Genomic DNA, 25,475 nt, shown 5'->3' on the forward strand with positions numbered 1-25,475 from the left:
AGTTGGCTGCCCACCGCTCTGGGTGTGTGTGTACTCACTGCCCCTAGTTCACTAGTGTGTGTGTGTGTGTTCACTACAAGAGATGGGTTAAATGCAGAGGACACATTTCACTGTACAGTGACAAATACATGCACTTTTACCTTTAGATATTTAGATATATTGGACAGCATCTAAGCTTGGCGGTTTCTTCTGGACTCTGTTTGGTCCACACTATCTGGGAATACTCTATATTAACCACCTAAGACTAAGCCTAAATCTTTTAAATGCAACTTTTTCCATGTATTTTTTAATGCAAGCTTTAATTAAAGTCCCATAGAAACAATACAGACAGACTAAGACCCCCTTAACAGCAGCCTAAGTCTTATAAATGCAATACATGTAAACACCAACGTCCGGCAGGTTACACCACAACCCCCCTAACTTCCACCAGACACCAGAACAGTGCAGCCAGATAACTTAGGTCAACTTCTTACATGTATTTTTTTAATGCAAGCTTTAATTAAAGTCCCACAGAAACAATACAGACAGACTAAGCCCCCCAAACAGCCCCTGACAGCAGCCAGGACTGCTATTCTGATGTGCATTGCAGTGTGCAGTGTGCACCCCTCACCCGGCCTAGACATTCCTCTCCGATGATTGCCTTGCTCCAGTTCTGTTCTCGCGAGAAGCGCCGCAGAGCGCGGCGGAGCGGCGGCTGACGTCTCGCGAGATGTGCAGCAGAGGCGATGGTGTAGAAGAGGGAGTGGGGAGAGGGCGAGGGGCGCCCACAAAGATGTTGCGTGATTTTTTTGGGAATTTATTTATTTAAATAATAAAATATAAAAAAAAATGGCCGCCGCGGAGAGCGGAGAGGAGAGACTGTAAGTGCGAAATTGCTGTTGTTGAACGCCGTAAATCCGCCGCGGAACCGCTGATTCAAATGTCGGGCGCCGCAAAAAAACAGAACCGCTGCTGCTGTTGCGCAGTATTCATTGTAGCTGTACCGCCGCCGTTGTTGGGCTGTGCAATAAATAAATAAAATAATAATAATGTTAGCTCGCCGTGCTAGCCCGTTAGCCAGCTAGCCAGAAAGGCGTTGAGGATACGTCACTTGTATTTCCCCCTCTGCTTCGCGGACGATCGCAGCAAATAGCCACTTTTGCGGGGCTGTTAGCTGCTCGCTAGTCCGCTAAGTAGCGCGAGGAGGTGTGTTTTGGGTCGTTTTCTGACCTCACTCACTCACAACTCTTTTTGCAAGATAACCTGGCTAGCTACTACTATGTGTGTGTGCGTGCATATAGCTAGATATGCTTTCCTGAGACACTTTAGTCCCTCTCTGGCTCGTCTTCCTCCTCTTTTTTTTTTTTTTTTGACATTTCCCAACTGCACCCCTTTCCTCCCTTTCCTCCCTTTCCTCCCTTCCCCTTCTGTAACGCTAGCGTCAGTTTTACAGCCCACCGTGCAGTTAGTTGGAGTAAGTTAGCCCAGCCAGCCTGCTAGGCTCGTTTCTGCAGGCAGAAAGCCGCTCGCGCTGTGTGTTTATGCTTGGCCACAGCCATATTTAGTTAGTTAGCTAGCTACCCCAAAGCACCAAAACTCGTGCTAGTACGCCTAGTTGCCTGCTTGCACGCTTGCACGCTTGCACGCGCGCTGGCCTGGTTGTGCCTTCCAAGTTTGCATGCACGTACATACATACATGCATGCATGTATGCATGAATGCGAGTTACTTGGTGAGGCTGGTCTTGTTTGTTTGATGGCCACCCAGCTAGCTGTCATGCCAGGTCAGGAGGCTTGAGTTGAGGATGGAGGATGAGCTGGAGTGCAAAGTGCACGAGGCACTCCCATCTGAGCTGGGTGGATTGGGATTTCAGGTTAGTTGCTGTACCAAGTGGGCCACAACACAGTGCATCTAGGGTGCCTTGATGAAAGAAAAAGAGGCAGATTGAGCACATTGGCTTTAACACTTGCGCTTCCTGCATGTTGTCACATGTTGAGCATCATCAGACCATCAGCTAAACTCAGCTAGACTAGTGCATTGCTTTTACTTGGTGGCCCGGTGTTGAGGTCACTTTTACGTGCACATGCATGCATGCAGGTTAGGTGGGCTAGCTCTGTTTGATGGTCACTTTTGGTTGGTGTAGTGTTGCTAAACCCAGCTAAGTTGACGTGCAGTTGTTGTGGTTGTTGTTGCTGCTACTGAGGTGGATGCAAGTCACAGACAGTTTAGTTAGGAGGATGAGCTGGAGTGCAAAGTGCACGAGGCACTCCCATCTAAGCTGTACCAAGTGGGCCACAACATAGTGCATCTAGGGTGCCTTGCTGGAAGAAAAAGGGAATAAATAATTAGCAGATTGAGCACATTGGCTTTAACACACGCTTCCTGCATGTTGTCACATGTTGAGCATCATCAGACTATCAGCTAAACTCAGCTAGACTAGTGCATTGCTTTTACTTGGTGGCCCGGTGTTGAGGTCACTTTTACATGCACATGCATGCAGGTTAGGTGGGCTAGTTCCGTTTGATGGTCACTTTTGGTTGGTGTAGTGTTGCTAAACCCAGCTAAGTTGACATGCAGTTGTTGTGGTTGCTGCTGCTACTCGGGTGGATGCAAGTCACAGACAGTTTAGTTAGGAGGATGAGCTGGAGTGCAAGTGCACAAGGCACTCCCATCTAAGCTGTACCAAGTGGGCCACAACACAGTGCTTCTTGGGTGCCTTGCTGAAAAACCCATCCGCAGATTGTCACATGTTGAGCATCATCAGACTATCAGCTAAACTCAGCCTAGTGCCTTGCTTTCACTCGGTGGCCCGGTTCTGAGGTCACTTTTACGTGCACATGCATGCAGGTTAGGTGGGCTAGCTCTGTTTGATGGTCACTTTTGGTTGGTGTAGTGTTGCTAAACCCAGCTAAGTTGACATGCAGTTGTTGTGGTTGTTGTTGCTGCTACTCGGGTGGATGCAAGTCACAGACAGTTCAGTTGGGAGGATGAGCTGGTGTGCAAGTGCACAAGGCACTCCCATCTGTGTAATATGGTCGAGCTGGATTTCAGGCTGCTGTACCAAATGGGCCACAACACCGTGCGTTTTTTTCACGTGTCCCATGTTGGGCATCAGACTGGCAGCAAAGGTGGTGAAGACATGTATGTGTCAAAGCTAGGCTGGAATGACTTTGCACAGTGCAACACAATATTGCTGCATCCCTGCATCTCACATCACCATGTGTTGGAGGTGCCTTTATGAAAGTGGCAGCATGGTTCTGATATGAGACACAAAGGATATTCATCATGTGAGTTGAATGTGAGTTGAATGTGTGCCGCGTGCTACGTATTGTCATATCTCGTCGGCATAAAAGATATTACGTCGTGCTCAGTTTCACGGCTCGTCTAGGCCGTGTAATATTCCGAGGGACCATATAATCATATAATGGAAATTTCTTCACTGTTTCGGAAATGGAATTTGACGCAGTTAAACGCGCTCACATCTTAGCCCGTATAGTCCACATATAGAAAGCCAAGACGCGGAATATCGTAAAAAGGCATTGCATTGCCATTTTAGCTATTTAAGATGATTAAAAATGTGACGTTCACAGAAATGTTGCACTTGTTTGGGAGCTGTGTGCCTCTTAAATGCATCTAAAAGAATTTTAGCGCGGTCACGCAAAAACCTCGCGTCTCTGAAACAGCAATTTTACAGGAAAAGGAAAGAAACACCTTAACTCTCTATAGAAGTCGATGCATTATTATTATTATTATTATTATTATTATTATTATTATTATAATTATTCCAAGTCATTCTGGAGCATTTCTACTGGTCCGTTCCTCATAATATTTGGGCACAAATGCTGCCGGATTCACATTACGGCAAAAAGTGAGAAATGCAAAAATGGAGATATAAGGTTTTTGCGTGACAGTGATGATTTATAATGAAATGATATGAATTTATTAAAGAGCTGATTGTTGAATGTTTTCAGCATTAACAAAGCAGGTCAAAAACATTGCACACAATGGCTTAACCTTTTAATTAAGGGGTGGTGGTGATATGTTAAAAATATTATCATGATATTTAAAGGCATTTTTTAATGATACACAATATTTATCATTATTATTATTATATTTGGACACAAATGTAAAGACAATACATGTACCAGTAGTGCCAGATTCTTAATCAGCTGCTTTTCACATACCCCCCCCCATACTTATGTACAGTGTTTATTATTCATAATGTGCTGCATTGTATCCAGTTAAACAGGACTAATTACAGTTTTAATTACAATTTCAATTACTTTAAGCACTGATGATAATCCACCTAAAGCTCAGAAAAGTATCACACAAAATGTATCACGATACGATAAAATATCGTCACATTGCCCAGCCCTATGATGCACAAATGGAAAGTCAAAAGCCTACTTCTTGCTCTGTGGCCCATTTGAGAAGTTCTTGAAGAAGTTCTGACTTTCCAGGTGGAACTTACGAGGTTTTTTCACTTGATGGTCAGAAGCGTCCCACTTGCGTCCTACTTGGCCCATCATATATATATATATATATATTACACAGTCATGCCCGAAAGTATTCATACCCCTGGCAAAGTTTGACTTAAGTTTACTTTTATTTAACCAGAAATTATATTTTTGCCTTGAAACGACACAGGCATCTCCTAGGAGATAACACGATGATGTACAAGAGGCATCATTGTGGGAAAAAGTATTTCTCAGCTTTTATACACATTTGAACAAAAAGTGGCATGTCCAAAATTATTCATACCCTTTGAAAACTGTCACAGTTTATGGGAAAATCCAAAGTTCTATACCATTCCAAATAGTCCAAGCTGTTTTAAAGCATCCTAATTACCCTGATTCATTGGGAACAGCTGTTTTAATCAACTCAACAGGAGAAAAACAGCAGCTCTCTGCAGTTGGTTTGTGGACAGTCATGGCTAAGACAAAGGAGCTCACTAAGGACCTGCGGCTGTGCATTGTGGCCGCTCACAAGTCAGGAAAGGGCTATAAAGCCATATCAAAATGTTTTCAAGTTCCAGTGGCTACAGTGCAAAGTATTATTAAAAAATACAAGAAGTTCCGCACTGTGGAAAATCTCAGAAGATGTGGTCGGAAGCCAAAAGTGACACCTGTGCTGGCCAGGAGAATAGTGAGAGAGGTGAAGAAAAATCCAAGGATCACCACCAAGGCCATCCTGGTGAATCTGGACTCTGCTGGTGGCGACATCTCAAGGCAGACAGTTCAACGGACACTGCACACTGCTGGGTTCCACGGACGCAGGCCAAGGAGGACACCACTTCTCCAGAAAAGGCACACAAAAGCCCGCTTGACCTTTGCAAATGCTCATCTGGACAAAGAAGAAGACTTCTGGTGTTCTCTTTTATGGTCAGATGAAACAAAAATTGAATTGTTTGGCCACAATGATGTGTGCACCATTTGGCGTAAAAAAGGAGAAGCCTTCAACCCTAAGAACACCATCCCCACTGTCAAACATGGTGGTGGGAACCTAATGTTTTGGGGGTGTTTTTCAGCCAATGGACCAGGGAACTTGATCGCAGTAAATGGCACCATGAAAAAAGAGCAATACATCAAGATTCTCAACAACAACATCAGGCAGTCTGCAGAGAAACTTGGCCTTGGGAACCGGTGGACATTTCAGCACGACAACGACCCAAAACACACAGCCAAAGTGGTGAAGAAATGGTTAGCAGACAAAAACATTCATGTTTTGCAGTGGCCCAGCCAGAGTCCTGACTTGAATCCAATTGAGAATCTGTGGAGGGAGCTAAAGATCAGGGTGATGGCAAGGAGACCCTCAACCTCAAAGAGTTGGAGCTCATCACTAAAGATGAATGGGCAAAAATACCAGTGGAGACATGCAAAAAGCTGGTCAGCAATTACAGGAAGCGTTTGATTGCTGTAATAGCCAATAAAGGCTTTTCTATTAATTATTGAGAAGAGTATGAATAATTTTGGACATGCCACTTTTTGTTCAAATGTGTATAAAAGCTGAGAAATATTTTTTCCCACAATGATGCCTCTTGTACATCATCGTGTTATCTCCTGGGAGATGCCTGTGTCATTTCCAGGCAAAAATATAATTTCTGGTTAAATAAAAGTAAATTTAAGTCAAACTTTGACAGGGGTATGAATACTTTCGGGCATGACTGTATATATATATATATATATATATATTACACACACATACATCAGCCTGTTCAGTCTATAGTAGTTTAGCACAATCATAGCCAGCCTGTTATATGGAGCATTTCAGCTCAGTGTGCTACCAGGACCAGTACAGGGTGACCAATCAGAACAGAGCTCATTTAAATATATCGTCGCTATCACGCAAAAAGACGTTTTTTACTTTTTGACGTCATTTGAAACGAACAGTTATTCTTTATATTGCATTGTAATTTTATGCTGAACGGACCAATAGAAAGGCTCCAAAATGACTTGGAATTAAAACATTTTGCATTGACTTCCATTGAAAGTTCAGACGGTTTTTACCTTCTCCTGTAAAGTTGCCATATTCTGAGAAATAAGATCTTGTGATCCTTATATGACCCCAAACTGTTTAATATTTGTGATGAATGGAGGCTGGAAAATGGGCATAACTGCTGCGACTTATGACTTACTAATTACTTAAAACTTGATGATGCTCTATATTACAACTTATGAATTACGACTAGGGTGGTGAGCAGTATCCGATTTTTTTATCATCTACAAATACATTAATGGGGTGCTGCTACTGATGCTTTAATGACCACATGTTTTCTGTCCTCCTGTCACTGCATGACCCCACTAACCAGTGAACTCCCTGACCCATAAACTGGACATGGTTGGATTGTGCTTATATGGCTGCTCAGTAGATAGATGTGCTTCAGAAATCTGAGACCATCGTAATTTTGAAATACAGTCACAATATTTACACACTGGGGTATGCTTTATTACCAGTAGTGCTGCCCAACCCTGATTACCTCTGTTTCCTTTTGTTTAGAAGACCACACAAATGGACGTGTGTAAAGAACTGCTGGTAGGAAATTCGGGCCTTTTGTAGGTCAGGTGTGCTGTTGGGTTCTTTATGCTGGACCGGGCTTCTTTAGGTGGCATATTGTTAAAAGTCATACTGCAGTAAATATCCATGTTTAAACTTTGACAGTCGCACGGTTGCACTCCTGGCTGTATCTCGTCGCTGTCACACCAAAACCTCGTATCTCCATCTCCTCATCTTTTATTATTAAATATTTTTTTTTACAGATCTGGCAGATGTTTCTTTACATCCTGTTAAAATTTCGTGATGAATGGGCCATATGAAATGCTCCAAAATGAGCGTTTCAGCCCAGTGTGCTACCAGGACCAGTACCGGGTGACCAGTACAGTCAGAACTGAGGTTATTAAATATATAAATCGCATATATGTCACTCAAAAGACGTTTTTCACTTTTTGACATCATTTAAAACAAACAGTATCGCAATTTCATGATCAATGGACCAATAGAAATGCTCCAGAATGACTTGGAATTAAATGATTTTGCATTGACTTCCATTGAAAGTTCAGGCGTTTTTTTCCCCTTCTCCTGTAAAGCTGGCAAATTTGGAGATTCAGGTTGTTTTATAAGCTGATGTGGCACAAATTGGATCTCATGATACTGCAAGAAATTTGAATGACACATGATTTCAGCATTTTTTCATATTTTACATTATTATTTAAAAGGAATTTTTGCATACAAATGCGTTTAGTCAGGGTGGCACTGATTGTGCCGCGCCAAATCCAGTTACCTGATGCTGATTGTACTCTTAATGTAATGAAGCCTGCAGCTTAGTGCTGCAGAAGTCATCAGAATATCCATAAAAATGCCCAGAAAGCATATTGTGATGTAATTGATCAAGATAATGATTATTTTATATTTATTTATTTATTTATTTATTATTTTTTGGAAGCATCTCTTCTAGGGAGCAACCTGCAGAGTCAGACGTGAGAGGCTTTTCCTGGCTCCCAAACTATGATGGGCTCTCACACTTGTGGCATCCCACATGTACGGAAAATTTAAACGAATTTAAGGACATGCTCAACATGACTGATCCTACTGACATATTATTAGGGACAGAAACGCCTCTTTACGTATTTTGCTCAGAATAGTGACGGAATTTGCAAACGAATCAAGTTAAATCCTCTTCTACCGCCCAGCTGTGTTCAGCACTGCACGTTTCATTTGCACAGTACTTCTACTAGTTACACGGCTTGCCACATTGCTCCCCACAACGTCCGTCGGAAGCATGCATGTGCTGTTTTAGCTGTTAATAAGTTTAACCACACAGGGTGTGACTAGATTTCGATTTGGCCTGCATGAACAAACCAGGCATCGCCATGCTTTCCACTTCGCCAGGCAAAGAAAGAGAGAGAGAGCACGGGTAAGCGAGCAGAACGCAAGGTGCTTTCCCCCCTTTCCCATAATGCTTTCACAAATCCACGCGACTCGCTGGCAGGTATTCTTCACAACGCAGCGCAGCAGCCACAAAAGCTTTCAGTTTTCTTTTTCTACAAGTCAGACCACACAGCGAATCGCTGGCTATAGGAAGCGGCCCACGCAGTAAAGCGTGACGTTCCTGTTGCTCACTGATGACGCGAATACGACCGTACCTTCATTACAGGCCACTTGAGGTAGAGTCCCAGCACCCTGCTATCAGACAGCGTCCCTCAGAGCTTTCTTGGCATTGGTCATTTAATCGTTCTAGATGGTCGCATTAGACAAAAATGAAAAGTTGGTGTTGTAAGAGCTCTGAAGGACCTCTGCTTTGGGAGGAACCGCCAGGGTCATGTGGGCCGGACTGGCCTGGTTTAGGAAAGAAAGGCGTTTTCACTTCTCATCAGCGTGTGGAAATCCACACCTCCTGATGATGCAAAGATTACTAACTTGGAAAATTACTGAAACTTTTTACATTTGAAAAAATTTGAGGACATGCCTGAGGACATTACTGGCTTGTGTTATGATTCTTTTTTTAAAATACGGATGTTTTTATTGAAGTATTTGGTGAAGAAGTTATGAGAGTTAGAAGAATTGATGAGAAGACGTTAATAGGAAGACACTATACAGTGCTATCAGAACCCTGATGGAGGTTGATCATTCCTTGATCTACATTGGGCAGATGTTTAGATGTGATTTTGATATTTAAAACTGATGTTGTGATACTTTTGACTTCCCTAATGTTTGTTTTTGAATGTATTTGAGTGTTAATGTGGGACACATTTACACAGTCGCATCAGAATATTATGACCACCTAAATATCAGTGGGAATAACAACCTTCAGTTGTTCAGGTTCAGATGAAACTAGCTACAGACATCATGGCGTGGGCTCATTATAAAGTTGTTCATTACAGAGGTTAGCTGCTCCACAGTGGTGCGTCAATTGCTCCGTACCACTCGCTGGAGTCGTCGCTCCCCTTTGGCATCAGTGGCCCTTTGGGGCACCGTTCTTGGAAGGCACTTAATGTGGGATAAGTCTATTCCCAGGACACCTTTCCAATAGTGGCTCTAGAACATCCCACAAAGTTAGAGGTTTCTGAGATGCTACCACCCTTCACCCAGTACCCTATTAGCACGCCCTTTTGGACATCAGTCTAATGGTGTCCTGTGCCAGTGTTGATTGTATCACACTCTGCTACGACCAGAGTGTGTGTATATATATATATATATATATATGTGTGTGTGTGTGTGTGTGTGTGTGTGTGTGTGTGTGTGTGTGTTTATTTATTTATTTATTTATTTATATGAGATTGTTTTTATTGGCATAAACACGCTGCCTAGATTTTGCCTGGTTGTCTTTAAGTCTTAAGATATTAAGTCTTTATGATTTTAGTTCCCATGATATTCTAAGCCATCTATGGGCACCCAAAGGTATATTCTGAGACATTATGTGAATAAACAATGTTTGATACTTTCCTGTAGTGCTGATCCAGGTGGGTGGATTATTGAGACACCTGCTCCTTTAATGTTTCTTCTGAAATTAAGGGAATTAAAGAGTTTATCCGGCTTTTGTTGGAGTAACTGTCTGTACTGCATTGGTATGAGGATTTGATTGCATTCAGTGACAAAAGCATTAGTCAGTTCAGGATGTTGCATGATCACCACCCCACCTCATCATCCCCACCTCATCATCCCCACCTCATCATCCCCAACTCATCCCAAAAGTATTTGATGGAGCTCCACCACCACCATCATTCCAGAGAACACAGTTCTTCCACTGCTCCACAGCTCAATGCTGGGGGGCTTTATACCCCTTTAGCCCACACCTGGAATTATTAGACATGGTGCCATTAGGTTCTTGTTTATCTGCTCCAGAGAGAGGCAGTACTTTTATGGATCGCTGGACAGTTTAATCGTATTGTCATCAACATCATGATATTTACTTAAAATGTCACGATTATTTAGTTTTATAGAGAAGGTCTGTTCTGGGAAAACTGACCGACAGCCTTACACTGCAGGTGTGAATAGTTATGAGTTACTTTATTACTTTCCACTAAACTAAACATAACTGAGGCCATGTGAGATGTACAGTATATTACCATGACACAGTTTTAGGCATCTGATTTTGATATTTTTACTCTGACAAATGCTAATATATAATAATAATAATAAAAATAATAATAATAATAAAAATATATATATATATATATATATATATATATATATACATAATTAAAAGTCGTAATTTCATGTACAGCAATGTATTAACCATTTATATTACATTACCTTAGGGTTGGGCGATATGATTAAAATATTATATCACAATATTTAAAGACAATACATAATTTCACGATACACAATATTTATTAAAATGCATTGGTAGTGGGGGATTCTTAAAAACTGCTATTCACATACTCTCCCATACTGAGTACTGTGATTTCTGTTCAATATTTTCCCGCTTTATCTAATTAAACCAGACAGATTGCTCTCTCTGTAAGGAAATGTCCGGTTGACCAGACTCTTTAAGCTCTAGTTATGTCCACGATATGCTCGCGTGTATCGCATTAACAAAATTGATCACGATTTTGATCAATTATCGTATTACTTATATATATCGCATTACTTATAGTTATTACCTAATACCTGGTCTGGTTAATTAGCGCTTCAGTAAATGACCTCAGGTGAACTGCTGGTGGAATTTAACACATTTGTACTGTGTGTGATTCCTCCGAAGAGCAGAATAGAGCCAAACCATCTAATTCACTCCAATATTTTGATACTTTTTACTACCTTAAAGTTTATTCTTGCATGTGTTTTAATGGTATATGGTGTCTTTACAGGCATAAACCCCCCCCCTCCCCCATATCACTGCACTTGCACCAAATGGCACTCTTTGAGAGGCAGTCTCTAGGGGACAGCTGGGGAAGGTTTACAGCCGCTGTGACCATTATCCACATCAAAATCATCATCATCATCATCATCATCGCAGAGTTCTCCAATCTTTAATCATTAATATTCCATTTGCTCTGGTGCTGCCTGAGAACCATGTCCAACCATTTAGGTCTTAGCCTCTATTTTTAGAGCAATTTTGCCACATTCTAAATATTTAAAGAGGGGGGAATTTGGGGAATCGCAGACACAGAGGGTGTATTCATCTTCTGCAAAGTATCAGATATCAGGCTTTAATAAGGTAATATCACAGGTATGTGGTTTAAAATTCAGTGGGTATACTTTAATGCCTTTATTGGAGACATGTCATGTAATTATACTGAAGTATAGTATATACTTACAGAGCACAGCGTATAGCTCAGTTAGTCAGTAGAGCTCAGTTAGGTTACCTGCAAGCTGATTTTCAATAAGTGCTGAAGAGTTGGGCTGACCGACACATTGTGTCGAGTTAATTTGTCTGAATTACTGAGCAGGGCTGGCCGATATGGTAAAAATACTATATCATGATATTTCAAGACATTTTCACGATACATACATGTAATCACAGACTAAATCCATCAGTAGTGACAAATTCTTATAAACTACTATTCAGAGACTCTCCTGTACTGAATACAGTGATTTATACTCAACATCTGCTGCTCTTCATCTAATGAACCCAGGCTAATTACACTGTTAGTGATGAAATCTGCAGCTGATCAGTGTTTATTAAGCACCTACAATATATTAAATATGTTGTGATAGCAAAATTAATCACAATATCATAAAATATCGTCATATTGCCCAGCTCTAATACTGAGTCTACAGAATCGTAATGTTGTGGTTAGATGATTTTTAATTATTATTATTTTATTAATTATTATACATTAATATTAATTTTATTAATAGTATTTTTTCCCCTCTAAATTTTCAAGCGTTGTTGGTTATGACATTAAGGTCGAATCACATAAGGTTAAATGTGTTGTTCCCTATTTACTGATTTAATGAAAATGCCTAATTTGGAAAACTAGTAAAAAATAAAATTCAAATTTAAGATCTAATCAGATCCTCACAGCTACAGTCCTCCAAAATCTACGGACGCAGGATAAACCCTTTTTAACACCCTTAATTTTGGAAGAAACAATGAATGAGCAGGTGTCCCAATACTTATGTCCATATAGTGTATATGATGGTAACTTCCTCTGTAATGCTGGTCTGGGTGAATGTAAATAGTCTGCAGTCACACAGTGGTGAATGCTGAAATGGGTTGGTTTGACCATAGACAGCGTGTACTAGATGTACTAGACAGCTACTTTTAATCGTGTACTAGAGAGCTACTTTTAATCGTGTACTAGAGAGCTACTTTTAATCGTGTACTAGAGAGCTACTTTTAATCGTGTACTAGACAGCTACTTTTAATCGTGTACTAGACAGCTACTTTTAATCGTGTACTAGACAGCTACTTTTAATCGTGTACTAGAGAGCTACTTTTAATCGTGTACTAGAGAGCTACTTTTAATCGTGTACTAGAGAGCTACTTTTAATCGTGTACTAGAGAGCTACTTTTAATCATGGACTAGAGAGCTACTTTTAATCGTGGACTAGAGAGCTACTTTTAATCGTGGACTAGAGAGCTACTTTTAATCGTGTACTAGACAGCTACTTTTAATCGTGTACTAGACAGCTACTTTTAATCGTGTACTAGACAGCTACTTTTAATAGTGTACTAGACAGCTACTTTTAATAGTGTACTAGACAGCTACTTTTAATCGTGTACTAGACAGCTACTTTTAATCGTGTACTAGAGAGCTACTTTTAATCGTGTACTAGAGAGCTACTTTTAATCGTGTACTAGAGAGCTACTTTTAATCGTGTACTAGAGAGCTACTTTAAATCGTGTACTAGACAGCTACTTTAAATCGTGTACTAGACAGCTACTTTAAATCGTGTACTAGACGGCTACTTTTAATCGTGGACTAGACGGCTACTTTGAATCGTGGACTAGACGGCTACTTTGAATCGTGGACTAGACGGCTACTTTGAATCGTGGACTAGACGGCTACTTTTAATCGTGGACTAGACGGCTACTTTTAATCGTGGACTAGACGGCTACTTTTAATCGTGGACTAGACGGCTACTTTTAATCGTGGACTAGACGGCTACTTTTAATCGTGGACTAGACGGCTACTTTTAATCGTGGACTAGACGGCTACTTTTAATCGTGGACTAGACGGCTACTTTTAATCGTGGACTAGACGGCTACTTTTAATCGTGGACTAGACGGCTACTTTTAATCGTGTACTAGACGGCTACTTTAAATCGTGGACTAGAGAGCTACTTTAAATCGTGTACTAGACGGCTACTTTAAATCGTGTACTAGACGGCTACTTTAAATCGTGGACTAGACGGCTACTTTTAATCGTGGACTAGACGGCTACTTTTAATCGTGGACTAGACGGCTACTTTAAATCGTGGACTAGACGGCTACTTTTAATCGTGGACTAGACGGCTACTTTTAATCGTGGACTAGACGGCTACTTTTAATCGTGGACTAGAGAGCTACTTTTAATCGTGGACTAGAGAGCTACTTTAAATCGTGTACTAGAGAGCTACTTTAAATCGTGTACTGGACGGCTACTTTTAATCGTGGACTGGACGGCTACTTTTAATCGTGGACTGGACGGCTACTTTTAATCGTGGACTGGACGGCTACTTTTAATCGTGGACTGGACGGCTACTTTTAATCGTGGACTGGACGGCTACTTTTAATCGTGGACTAGACGGCTACTTTTAATCGTGGACTAGACGGCTACTTTTAATCGTGGACTAGACGGCTACTTTTAATCGTGGACTAGACATCTACTTTCAACCGTGTACTAGACGGCTACTTTAAATCAGAGTCTAGTCTTAATGCTGTGGTTAGGTGTCAGTATTTATTGCTCTCATTTTCTGGTGTTTTCATATTTTCTGTTGTAGGCATGGCCTTCAGGTTCACGATTATGATATTTAGGGCGAGTCGCATGAAGTTAGAGTGCTGATCTAAGATGATACGTTTGTGGGGACGAGAAGTGGGACAGTCCTAGATCAGCAGTCCTGCTGCGAGCAGCCCACTGTGAGACGTATCGCAGTGAGCAGAATAGTGAAGATCAGTTTAACAGGCACAGGGTGGAGGGGAGGATGCTGACGCTGTGGCACTTCTCCAGAGCGCCGTCTTTTATGCAGTATAGACACTTCTGCAGCTACCTGTTGCTACTTTTTTCCGAGAGGTAAATGAACCTGAAATGCCAAAAACAAAATGTCTCGAGGCTCATTGAAGGAACTGCAGAAGCCTTGAGGGAAATCCCACCGGCCCTTTTGCCCTTAATGGCTCAGCTGAATGGCTGGGGAATCTTCACCCTCCAGGGTGCAGTGGAAGAATATTGCTGGTGATTTCCCCGGCACGTCTATGGCCAGATGCCACCGGATTCAGTGCGTTCCCCCTTTCCTTTGACGGTGCAACCCCCAGGTTGTACTAGCTCTTATCAGTAGGCGGTCTGTGGTTGAAGCCTTCTCTTTCTGTTTCAGACTTTGATGCCTTGTCTAACTTCCTTGCGTGTACAGGTGGTGTTAAATGTGGCTTCGCATAAACTAAACATGAGTTCATTTCATTCATTTCATTCATTTCCACATATTAAAGTCAAGCTCGCCACTGCTGCACTGATGCACAGCCCCCCGGTAAAACACACACACACATACAAAACTAAGGAGCTGAGGAATCATCCTATTAGCTTCTCCAGATGCCTTTAGAGACGCGCCGGCTTTGGCTTTGTCGCTGTCATCTTTGCTTTGCTTTGTAACCCTGAGTGTTTCTTTCCTGTTGTGCTGCCCGCAGAGGTGAGGGGAAGGGGGAGGACCAGGAGGGCTCTAAAGAGAAGACGCAGAAGCAGAAGAAGAGCAAAAAGGAGCGGCAGGATGTGGAGAGAGCCGAGGCCACCGTCTCGGCGCCTCCCACCGTCACGGCCCCGGCCCAGGCTGATGACGGACAGCGCGCGGAAGCGGGGCAGTCCGAGCCCTTGGCTCCCGAAGCCGGAGCGGCTCAAGGCACTCCGGAGTCTTCTTCCTCCGCCAAGCAGCGGCGCTCCATCATTCGGGATCGGGGGCCACTGTACGATGACCCTTCGCTGCCCCAGGGCTGGACGCGCAAGCTGAAACAGAGAAAGTCGGGGAGATCTGCTGGCAAATTCGACGTCTACCTGATCAAGTGAGTAGTGAGGCGTTGCAGTGTGCTTTGAAGGGCTGCTTCAGTGAAGCTCAGAGGAATGAATGACTAGCGGGGGAGACTGACCTCTAAGAGTGGGCGATATGGCGCATGGCTGTATATCACGATCAAGATTGAAGATTGATCAAGATCAAGAACAATTGCGATATAGCAATTGTTTGTAATTTAACATATAGAAGATTTATATATGAATCTATGCATATTATATTACTATAATAAATATAGCCCAACTAATAATTTACTCTCTCTATATATATTTTCTTTTTAAATAACATTTTAGTATTTATCACAAAGTAATACTGACACCTAACCACAGCATTAAGACTAGACTAAAAGTAGCCAGATTAAAATGTTATGCTATGTAGTACACAATTAAAAGTAGCTGTATAAGGATCTAGTACACGATTACATTTTTTTTTTTACAAAGTAATACAAATGATATTCATAATTTCACATGCTGGTTTTCACTAAATGAAAAGTGGTACTATACAGTTACATTTTTGTTCACCAAGGGTAGGACTAGGTAGTTAATAACATTTTATCATCAATTCTTGTCTCAATATCTCAAAAAATGATAATCAAGATCATTATTATTCCTTATTATTATAAATTTTTTTTTACATAGAGTTTCACATTTGTTTCCCAGTTGGATTACATTTAAAATTCTGGGAAATCCACTTTTAAAAAACTTTTTCATAAGTTGTAAGTAAACGTATTAAACAATCATGATCTCAATATTGACCAAAATAGTTGTGATTATGGTTTTTGCCATAATCGAGGAGCCCTAACCAATGTACAAATGATGTGCATGTACCCTTAAGGAGACAATAGGATTCATAAGGTCCAGTTGTATACCTTATGTGTTTTAGAGGTGCAGTACATTCACCTTCCCAGTGCAAATAAATATGCACATATTTAATACTTTTAAATCTTTAATTAAAATTAAAATAGTGGCAGGTGCATAGAGGGAAAGTAAAAAACTGCAACAGCACAGAGTACACATATAAGATTATGTACCATTTGACTGCTGATATTCCCAAAATTCAAGAAATTGTGCATATAGTGACATAAGGGATATTGTAATTAATTACGTCACACTACGCAGGGTTATATTGTCCAGCTCATCATTTCAGTGAGTCATTCCAACCCTTACTTTCATGCATCTTCCAGGCATTGTTAGACATGTTGGCAGTTTCGGGGAGCAGAAGTAGAATAGCGTTGAGTTGTGATAGCAGCTTAACATTAAACAATCATTCCAGCATTTTCTTTTGACAGTTTCTGGCAGCCGCAGACTTCTATTCTTGCTTGACATAAAAATATACTGTTGCTGCAAAAGAGGAACTGAATCAGTAGGCCTCAATGTGTAATGTTGTCACGTGGGCCAGGTTATGTGACAGTGTGTGCTTGGACTCCAGAGACCTAAGACAAACAACCTGAGCGACTGAGCTTCAGTAGTGCGTGGAGCTCTGAATATTACATAATAATAATGATAATAAGGAATTACAATTACACTGTGTCTGCTGTGCTGTGCTGTGCTGGTCGATGGGAGATGTATGTTGTAGTGTGGAGCTTTGTGGGGATTGATTTGTAAGATGCAGTGCAAAGGTAAATAAGTCAGTGCTGTGAAGTGCATTGTACTACCGCCTAATTTGACGTGATGGATAAGGTATTTGTGGGTCAGTGTGGACGGTGCGTCCCAGTTCTCACACTATTTGTTCGCCCCTGCTTTCAATGTCAGCAGCGCCAAAGCAGGTGCTTACATTCGGCAGGATTTACAGATGATGCTCAGACCTTGAGATTTATTTCAGCTGGTGTGGTGTCGTGCTTTTCTAAGCCTGCTCCGCAGCGTCTGCTACTTTACTCAATATCTACACATTGTCTTCGCTGTCTTCTCGTAAAACCTATAGTAAACCTTTTTTCATTTATTTTTCCAGCCCAGAAGGGAAAGCCTTCCGTTCCAAAGTGGAGCTCATGGCGTACTTCCAAAAGGTGGGAGACACCACCACAGACCCAAATGACTTTGACTTTACGGTCACAGGGCGGGGTAGCCCCTCTCGGAGGGAGAAGAGACCGCCGAAGAAGCCAAAAGTGGTCAAACCGTCAGGGCGAGGAAGGGGCCGACCGAAGGGAAGCGGAAAGGTACGGCAGGCCACGGAAGGCGTGGCAGTGAAACGCGTGGTAGAGAAGAGTCCGGGGAAACTCCTCGTCAAGATGCCCTTTGTAGCCCCCAAAACTGAAGCAGGATCTCCTTCGGGGCAAGTTGCCGTTGCCAAACTGCGCCCGGGGCGCAAGAGGAAAGCCGAGAAGGAGCCGCCGAGCGTCCCCAAGAAGCGCGGCCGGAAACCTGCAGCCGCCGCTCAGTCTGCTGCCGGGGCAGGTTCCAGCGTGGCCTACGCGGCCGCTGCCATGGTCTCAGCCGAGGCCAAGAAAAAAGTGCAGAAGGAGTCGGCAGCCAAGCCTGTTCAGGAGAAGGCGCTTCCCATCAAGAAGCGCAAAACGCGGGAGACCATGGAGGAGGCGGAGGGGTCCACCAGCACCGCGCCCGAGGGCACGGCGCCAAGCAGTGGCATGAGCGTAGCTAAGCGTCCCACGGTGCAGCCGGTGCCCCCTGCTGGAGCGGAGTCTGAAATGGGACAAAAGCTTCACAAGCACTTGGGCAGGAAGCACAAGGAGACGCAGGATCCCGGAAATGGAAGCAGTGGGAGCGGCAGCAGTGGCCCCAAGAGCCACAAGAAGAGAGATCAGAGAGGGCAGCACTTCAAACACCTTCACCACCATCACCACCATCACCAACACCACCTGCCGGTGATGGAGCCTTCCACGTTCACCCCACAGGCCCACCAGCTCTCCCTCGGCCACTCCACGCAAGGGGGACCCCCGGCGCCTATTCCTCTGCCCATCCAGGTGGAGAACGAGCCCCAGGACTTGAGCACCTCCAGGCCCAGGCAGGAGCCGCTAGCCTGCAGGGAGGAGGCCAGAACCGACAGCCGCGCCGCCAGAGACACTCCAGCAGCCGGCAAGATGGTGGCCGTAGAGCTGCGAGCAGCCCAACAGCAGCAGCAGCAGCAGCAGCAGCAGCAGCAGCAGCAACAACAACAACAACAACAACAACAACAACAGCAGCAGCAGCAGCAGCACGGCACTGTGACGGGCGAGGGGAAGGAGCTGAGAGACATTGTTCCTCCCTCCGCCGTTCCCAGGCCGAGCCGGGAAGAAACGGTGGAGTCCAGGACACCTGTGAGTGAACGCGTGAGCTGACTGACTGACTGACACACAGACAAACTGACCAATCAGCAGCAACAGCTGTGTTTGCTTGCAGGAATAGAGGCACTCACAGGGGGAGGAGTCATTTTTTGGTTTTTCTTTCTTGATATTTTTTTTTCTTTTTTCTAACCAAGAAAAAAAAATACACAAAAACAAAAAATGTAAACGTACTTATAACAAAAGGCAGCTGTTGTGTCTAGTTCTCTTTGTGAGTTGGACGCAGAGCGAGAACCGTCGCTGGCGTACTGCTTCCGGATGAATTCTTAGACCATTTCTTTCATTTGCCCGTTTTTCGGTTCTTGATGATAATATACAGAGCTTAGGAACCATGTGTCATACCTTCGCCCAAGCTTGTAGGAAAATAGCAAGACACTGAAATAGCAATGGATGCACAAGTTGTAGTTCATGATGAAGCAGTCTTAAAACTAATCTTTCCCTCCAAAATGCTTTCTAAATGATCAGTTGTCACTCAGCCCTAAAAAGGAAAATCCTACTGTTTAATTGTGTCATCTTTAACCTTTCTTTCCTTCGTTTCGTAGAAGTGACTAATAGATGAAGGCAGTCTGGCTGGCTTCATGAAGAGTGTTGAGGGAAGTTGAGGGTGGGAGGAAAAGGGCCATGCTGCAACTCCCTCACCTGTTTACACAAATACGGACACCCGCTGCAGCACTGTCCACAGCGGTTTAAAGCAGAGAGGCTAGTCAGACAGCGACAGACAAGAACTTCCCGCTGGTGGGGTTCGCAGGATGGGAAGACGAATGCGTGTTGTGTGTTTTTTTTTTTTTTTTTTTTTTCTTTTCTCTCGTCCATCATGTTTTAGGACGACTGGCTGATTTCTCAACCCATATGTCTTTATCTCTGTCCCACTGGTATCTTAAGTGCAAAGACTTGGAAGAAAGAGATTTCTTGAATGCTGAGTAATGTAATTAACCTTGCCACCCAGGCTAGACGGCTACTACCGTGGTGGGAAGAGCTCTCTGTCTTTATGATAATTTGCTATGGGGAGGATAAAGCACAAACGTGTTTGTAAGGAGCCGCTGGAAGCACAGTCCAAGAGAGTGCATGAAATGAGCCCGTAGTTCACATGTAGAAGGATCAGCGACATTCAGTCTAAAGCAGAGGATTCTAACGTACGCGTTTCCTTCCCTACTTTCGTATAGACTTGGTTATTTACAGCGGTCAAGTTAAAACCTTGTAGCTTAAATTTTGCCGTTTTTCACTTTTTGACATAACATCAATCTGGCGGTCCTTCGTTTAGGTTGTCTCCGAATGTTAGGATGAACCAATAGAAATGCTCCGAAATGACTTGGAATAGAATCTTGTTCCATTGACTTCTATCGGAAGTTAAGAAGGTGTTTTTTCCGTTTCCTGTAAAGCTGCTGTTTTGGGGATATGAGGTTTTTGTGCGACAGCGATGATACCTATAATAAAGTAGGGAAGCAAACTTTTTGAACACACCACAGCCAACAGAGTGTAAGGTTTGAAAATGTAGCCGTTCTTTTTAGTTAGTTAGTTAGTTAGTTGGGTAGTTTGTTTCTCGTGATGATAGAATAGTCAAATCTCGATAAAGTCGATATCAACAGAAGACACCACACACCGTCTACATGTACTCAACGACTTCAGATACGACAGCTGCGGCCTACGTCGGAGCTCTGGAGGGTTTTTTTTTTACGCGTGAAAGGTGTGGCTCTTCATTGCAGCATCTAGACATTCACGTTTTCTCTTCCGACACTTACAAAGGGTCATCAAGCCATGCTCAGTGCTGCTGCCTGACAGCCATATGGGACAGTTTCCCATATATCTATTTTTTTTTGGGTGGGGGGCTTTCATACTGTTTCATAATCCCATTTGTTTGTTTGTTTGTTTGTTTGTTTTTGTTTTTTGGGCCTTTGTTTACATGTAGCGAAGTATTGCCATAGTATTGTGTTTGTGGTCTAACACAATAGTTTTTTTTTTTTTTTTAACGATCGTACAGGGTCGTCTTCTTGTATGGAGCCATACAAGACCAGAAACCGCTTGTATTCAGTTAGGATCATGTGTGACGATTAGAAATGGAGGAATTCTGGGACCGATTGTGAGATATTTGCGCACTTGGGAGCGGCATGGAAGTCGATCCCAAAGGAATATTGAGAAACCAAACAGTGGATGTTAATTTTCAGCTGGGTAGAGCTCTACCTATACTGACACGTCAACAAACGCACCTTTCTTTCTATTTGATTTGATCAAACAAAAGCACCTTGAGTTTCAGCAGTAGAACTCGTTCCATGAGGGTGGACCTCTCTCATATTTGGCAGTCCTGTTGGTTTGCCTCTCATTAATAAAATTCACACGTTTCCGTCTCATATCCGGGGAGATGTGGCTTAATTTAGATGACTGTGGAATTTGCACCATCTTTTTACTCGTGTTTTTATGTTGTTGTTTTTGTTGTTTTTTTGTTGTTGTTCTTTTCTTTCAGCCCAGTTCAGTCCCAGACCTGTGCATTAAAGTATGCATAAAGCAGCGAGGTGAATGATTTGCCATTGATGAGAGAAGTCTTTGATTGTGCACCGTTTCCAGTCATAGATGATCTAATTGCAGATAGTTACACCCAGTAATCAAACAGCGGAGGCAATTAAGCCGTTTCTCATCTGACGCGGCCTCTTATCTGACGCTTCTTTTGTTGCCAGGTAAATATGCAAGCAGCACATCTGTGCTTAGGTGAAATTGCATTCGTTGCAGAACAATGCAGGTCTGTCTGTTAAACAGTCTCCCGACGTGGACTGGGCGACAAGACGCCTGCCTGAAAGCGTTTGATGATAGATAGGTATGGTACAGGTAGCATGCTATTCGTGTAGGCTACTTGCTATTGTGTACATAAGTGGGATGGGGAACCGTTTATACCATTAAGCCCAGCACCTTTTCTCCCAGTTGAAATCTACCAGATTCTGAGGACTAGGACGATGTTTTAGTGCGTATCCCTGTTCGGAGTTATAAGTGCATGCAACAGAGAGCTGAAAGAAATGAAATTTCTTCTGTAGATAACTGTAGACCTGTTCAGCGCGGACCGTCTCCAGGTACATATAAACATGTCTTCTTTGCTTCCTTTTTTTTTTGGCGCTTCCCTCAAGCAAAAATTACTTGATCACCCTCTTGTCAAAGGCTTACAAGTGATCCTCGTCCCTCCTCATCCCTCGGCCTCCTCTCCACCTCGACCCTGGCCAGCGGGGAAGGGGCACAGAGAAACTAGAGCGTTCGCATTCTAGAGAAAAGGGCTATGCAATATTCTCAACAGACAAAAGCAGAGGATAATCTGATGGAGAAAAGGCTATCTGAAAGCCTTGCTGGGAGGACAGACGCAATCCACTTTGCTCTGCAGTCACACCGGGTTAACTGCTTGAGGTTTCAAGCGTCTTCACATACACACACCCTCCAGCTCACCTCTCTGTCCAGCGGCCGGCCCACGGCGGCCCGGGCCTCGTTACGCCAGGAACGCGTCCGTTCTGTCCGTTCTAATTGGTTTCGCCAGGCAGAACCGGCAGGAAAGCTGACGCCGGATCGATGTGCGTGAGCTCCGTTGCATGTGGCCTGCGCGAACAGAGTGCTGAGCACTCACTTAGCCAACGGCGGACGACGTGGCTGACCTACATGCGCTAAACGTCGTCTCCCTGGTCTGACTAACCTGGAAGAGGAGGCCGGAGGAGGAGGAGGAGGCCGGAGGACTACAGCTTTGAGTCAGCAAGTGAGAGCACAGTGAGAGATAAAACAGCAACACAGCATGAACGCGTAAAGCACCGTGACCTTCAACCAGGGGAAAATCGGGCCAATATTATATAGAAGAAAAAAAAAAAAGACATGAAGGTTTAGGGGTCATCACGGGCATGTAGGGGGTTGAAGTAGAGCGAGAGTGTCAAGGAAAGGCAACCAACAACGCTGCACCTATAAGAAAGCCGGCAGCAGTCTGTTTCTGTCTGTCTGCCGCTGAGTGGGTAGTGCCTTTATTTTGCGGGAACGTGACCAAGGTGGCCTTTGATATATATATGTATAAATATATAAATATATATATATATAGAGAAAAAAAAAGAAACACCTTTATCCCAATCAAAGAAGACAGAACTTCCTCAGCAGAAGATGGGCTGATTGGTCATTTTCACAAAGCAGGATGTGCTTTAATCTTTGCTGTAACTATAAAACAAAATCTCATTGTTTTCTATGTTCTTTTTCATCAGCTGGTCCTTTCGGTCTCCTTCATAGAGATGATGTATCCATGTAACCTTCTACTTAAACGAACAGTCATTTATGCCTTTTGTAGCACTCGATGCCCACTGTCAAAAATGGAGAGTCCTACAAAAAAAGGAGACCAATTCCATTTACTTCTCTGTTTTTTGTGCCTCTGGCAGACAAATATGCTATGGAATGTCCTTGTGTCCCTGTAGCCAAAAATACATGCTATGTACGTGAACATGTATCAATATGCATGATTGCCATTAGAAGGTAGTACATTGCTTGCCCTTTACTATTCTTCGTAATGACGTTTTCGGGACAACACTTTTTCTCTCCAAGAGCTGAGCAGAACCATCTGGCCAAAAAAAAATAAATCTGAGGGTAGATTCACGAGAGCTGAACGCTGTACAAGCTGAGAAAAACACAAGGTCACCTGTTTGTGCACTTCAGTTAAAAAACAAACAAACATTATATATATATATACGAAAAATATACAGGAAAAAAACACAAAAATACCTTCAGTTCTTCAGTTATGTTGACAGGAATAGTTTTCACGTGATTTTTTTATTATTATTACTTTTTAATTTCTCATTTTTATTTGGAAATTTGTCCCCCTTTTTCCACTTATTTATTTAGCCGATGATGATTAATGATGATGACGATGATGATGATGATGATGACGATGATGGTTCCGCATAGGCTCCTAAAGCTATTTCTCACATCCCCGGCACAGTGTCAAAGATATTCAGAGTAAATTATTATTATTATTATTATTATTATTATTATTTGTGGATCTTAGTGTTGATTTTTTGTTAAGCCAAATGTTGAGAGTAGACTATTTTACCTTAAAAGCAATAGTATACTTAGTAGATCTGATTTGCGTTCCGTCATTTCTTGCGTCTTTAGATCGTGTGCACTGTTAAACAGTATATTTGAGGAGGAGGAAGAAAAAAAACATAAACAGGCAGTAAAACTGAATCCATTTTTAGGAAATCTCTGAAGTACAAAAATTGACCAGTACGTACATGAAACCAATTACAGCACTTCAGCTTAAAAAAAAACATAAAAACACAACAAAAAAACAACAACAACAAACAAACAAGCAGGACTGAATGAATGAAGGTCAAACAGAGTCACTTTTAAAGTTCAGCTAAAAGAACTAGGTTCCAAACTTCATTGGTAGAAAGTTCATGGTCTATTTAACATAGTCTTGTGCCTTGAAGTTTCAGTAATAGAAATTTATCTTTATACCGTAGTTGTATTTTTATTCTGAGTCCTGTGTTTGCCTCTTGTTGGTATTCAGTGCTTTGGGTGTGTTAAGGATTTATAGAGATCAACGATACGTTTGCCTTGTTTTATTTTCATACGGGAAAGAAAAAGCTAAAAAAAAAACAAAAAACAAAAGCGCATTTGGAATAAATTAGGAAAAATGTACTTGGGCAATATCGACTATGTAAAAGGTGATAGGATCTTGGTATTTTTCATCCCTGGTATGTTGAATGTGTCTCTCACGTTGGGTGAAGTGTGTTTGTCGGGAAATGTTCTTCATTTTAACATCACGAGTTATTCGTCATTAGAGCCTGCCTCAAACGGTATCTTCCAACCACAATTTTGCATTTTCTGAAAGGAATATTTCAACCACGACTGGTGACAATGAATTAAAAAGATCTGCACTTTATAAAGTATGTTTCCCGGCAGGACACCCATTAACGTTTTGTATGTATTTTTTACCGTTGTCCGAAGTTGCTGTTTTATTTTCATATGTTTTGATTTAGTTTTAAATAAAAGGGATGGGTAGTACTATGTATCTTTAAAGGAAAAAAAAACACAAAAACAAAAAAAACAACAACTATATTATTTTAACCAAACAATCCTACAGCCTAGGTGTCACTGGTTACTCACCATTTGCCAAGCTAAGTCCTTGCCTTCCTGAAAGTGAAAAGTATAGTTTGTGTCTACTTTTATAGTAATGTGTTACTGTATTATTTGTTTGCCGTATGTAACAGATACACAACAGTAAACAACATTTACCTTCTTCCTGTCTAAAATGTTTATTTCGCTCGCATCGCAGGTAAGCTTCAGTCCGACACTGGTACGACTACTCCTCTTTTTTAAGGGGGGGGTTTACTCCTCCATTTTATTTTGGGGTTATTTTTTTGTTGTTGTTGTTTTTTTATTATTTTTTTTAAGAGGCAAAATGCTAAATCATTTGCCTAGACCTTTTCTTTTTCTTTTTTCTTTTAGCTCACAAACTGATGTTAGGCTTAACATGAAATGTTTGAAAATAAAATGTGTATGATTGGAGGATTCCATATGTTTTAGCCCCTGAATAATGTAGATATGTGTGTTCTTACATTGGTGAAATGCGCTAGTCTACGTAGTTCTACA

The 25,475-nt window shown here is 42.3% G+C and overlaps 1 protein-coding gene across 2 annotated transcripts; it reads left to right on the forward strand.

Moving 5' to 3' along the window:
• The first annotated feature begins 739 nt into the window (after window positions 1-739).
• On the forward strand, window positions 740-25,122 carry mecp2 (methyl CpG binding protein 2). Of its 2 annotated transcripts, XR_011979802.1 has the most exons (4): window positions 740-860; window positions 15,237-15,605; window positions 17,558-21,940; window positions 22,026-25,122. XR_011979802.1 is itself a non-coding variant. In XM_072681406.1 (3 exons), the coding sequence occupies exons 1-3, from the start codon at window positions 829-831 to the stop codon at window positions 18,879-18,881; spliced, it is 1,725 nt and encodes a 574-aa protein (XP_072537507.1). In that variant the 5' UTR covers window positions 740-828; the 3' UTR covers window positions 18,882-25,122. The 2 variants fall into 2 exon arrangements, 1 of the variants encoding a protein (XP_072537507.1); XM_072681406.1 differs by having other exon boundaries at window positions 17,558-25,122.
• Window positions 25,123-25,475: the final 353 nt, after the last annotated feature.

This window comes from Salminus brasiliensis, chromosome 6 (genome assembly GCF_030463535.1).
Source record: "Salminus brasiliensis chromosome 6, fSalBra1.hap2, whole genome shotgun sequence".
In the NCBI taxonomy this organism is placed as follows: domain Eukaryota; kingdom Metazoa; phylum Chordata; class Actinopteri; order Characiformes; family Bryconidae; genus Salminus; species Salminus brasiliensis.

Excerpts from the sequence above, each read along its gene's own strand:
- mecp2 (XM_072681406.1), top strand. The coding sequence starts at position 829 with ATGGCCGCCGCGGAGAGCGGAGAGGAGAGACT. Across the intron at positions 861-15,236 it reads GAGAGCGGAGAGGAGAGACT|AGGTGAGGGGAAGGGGGAGG; the intron begins GTAAGTGCGAAA and ends TGCTGCCCGCAG. Across the intron at positions 15,606-17,557 it reads TTCGACGTCTACCTGATCAA|CCCAGAAGGGAAAGCCTTCC; the intron begins GTGAGTAGTGAG and ends TTATTTTTCCAG.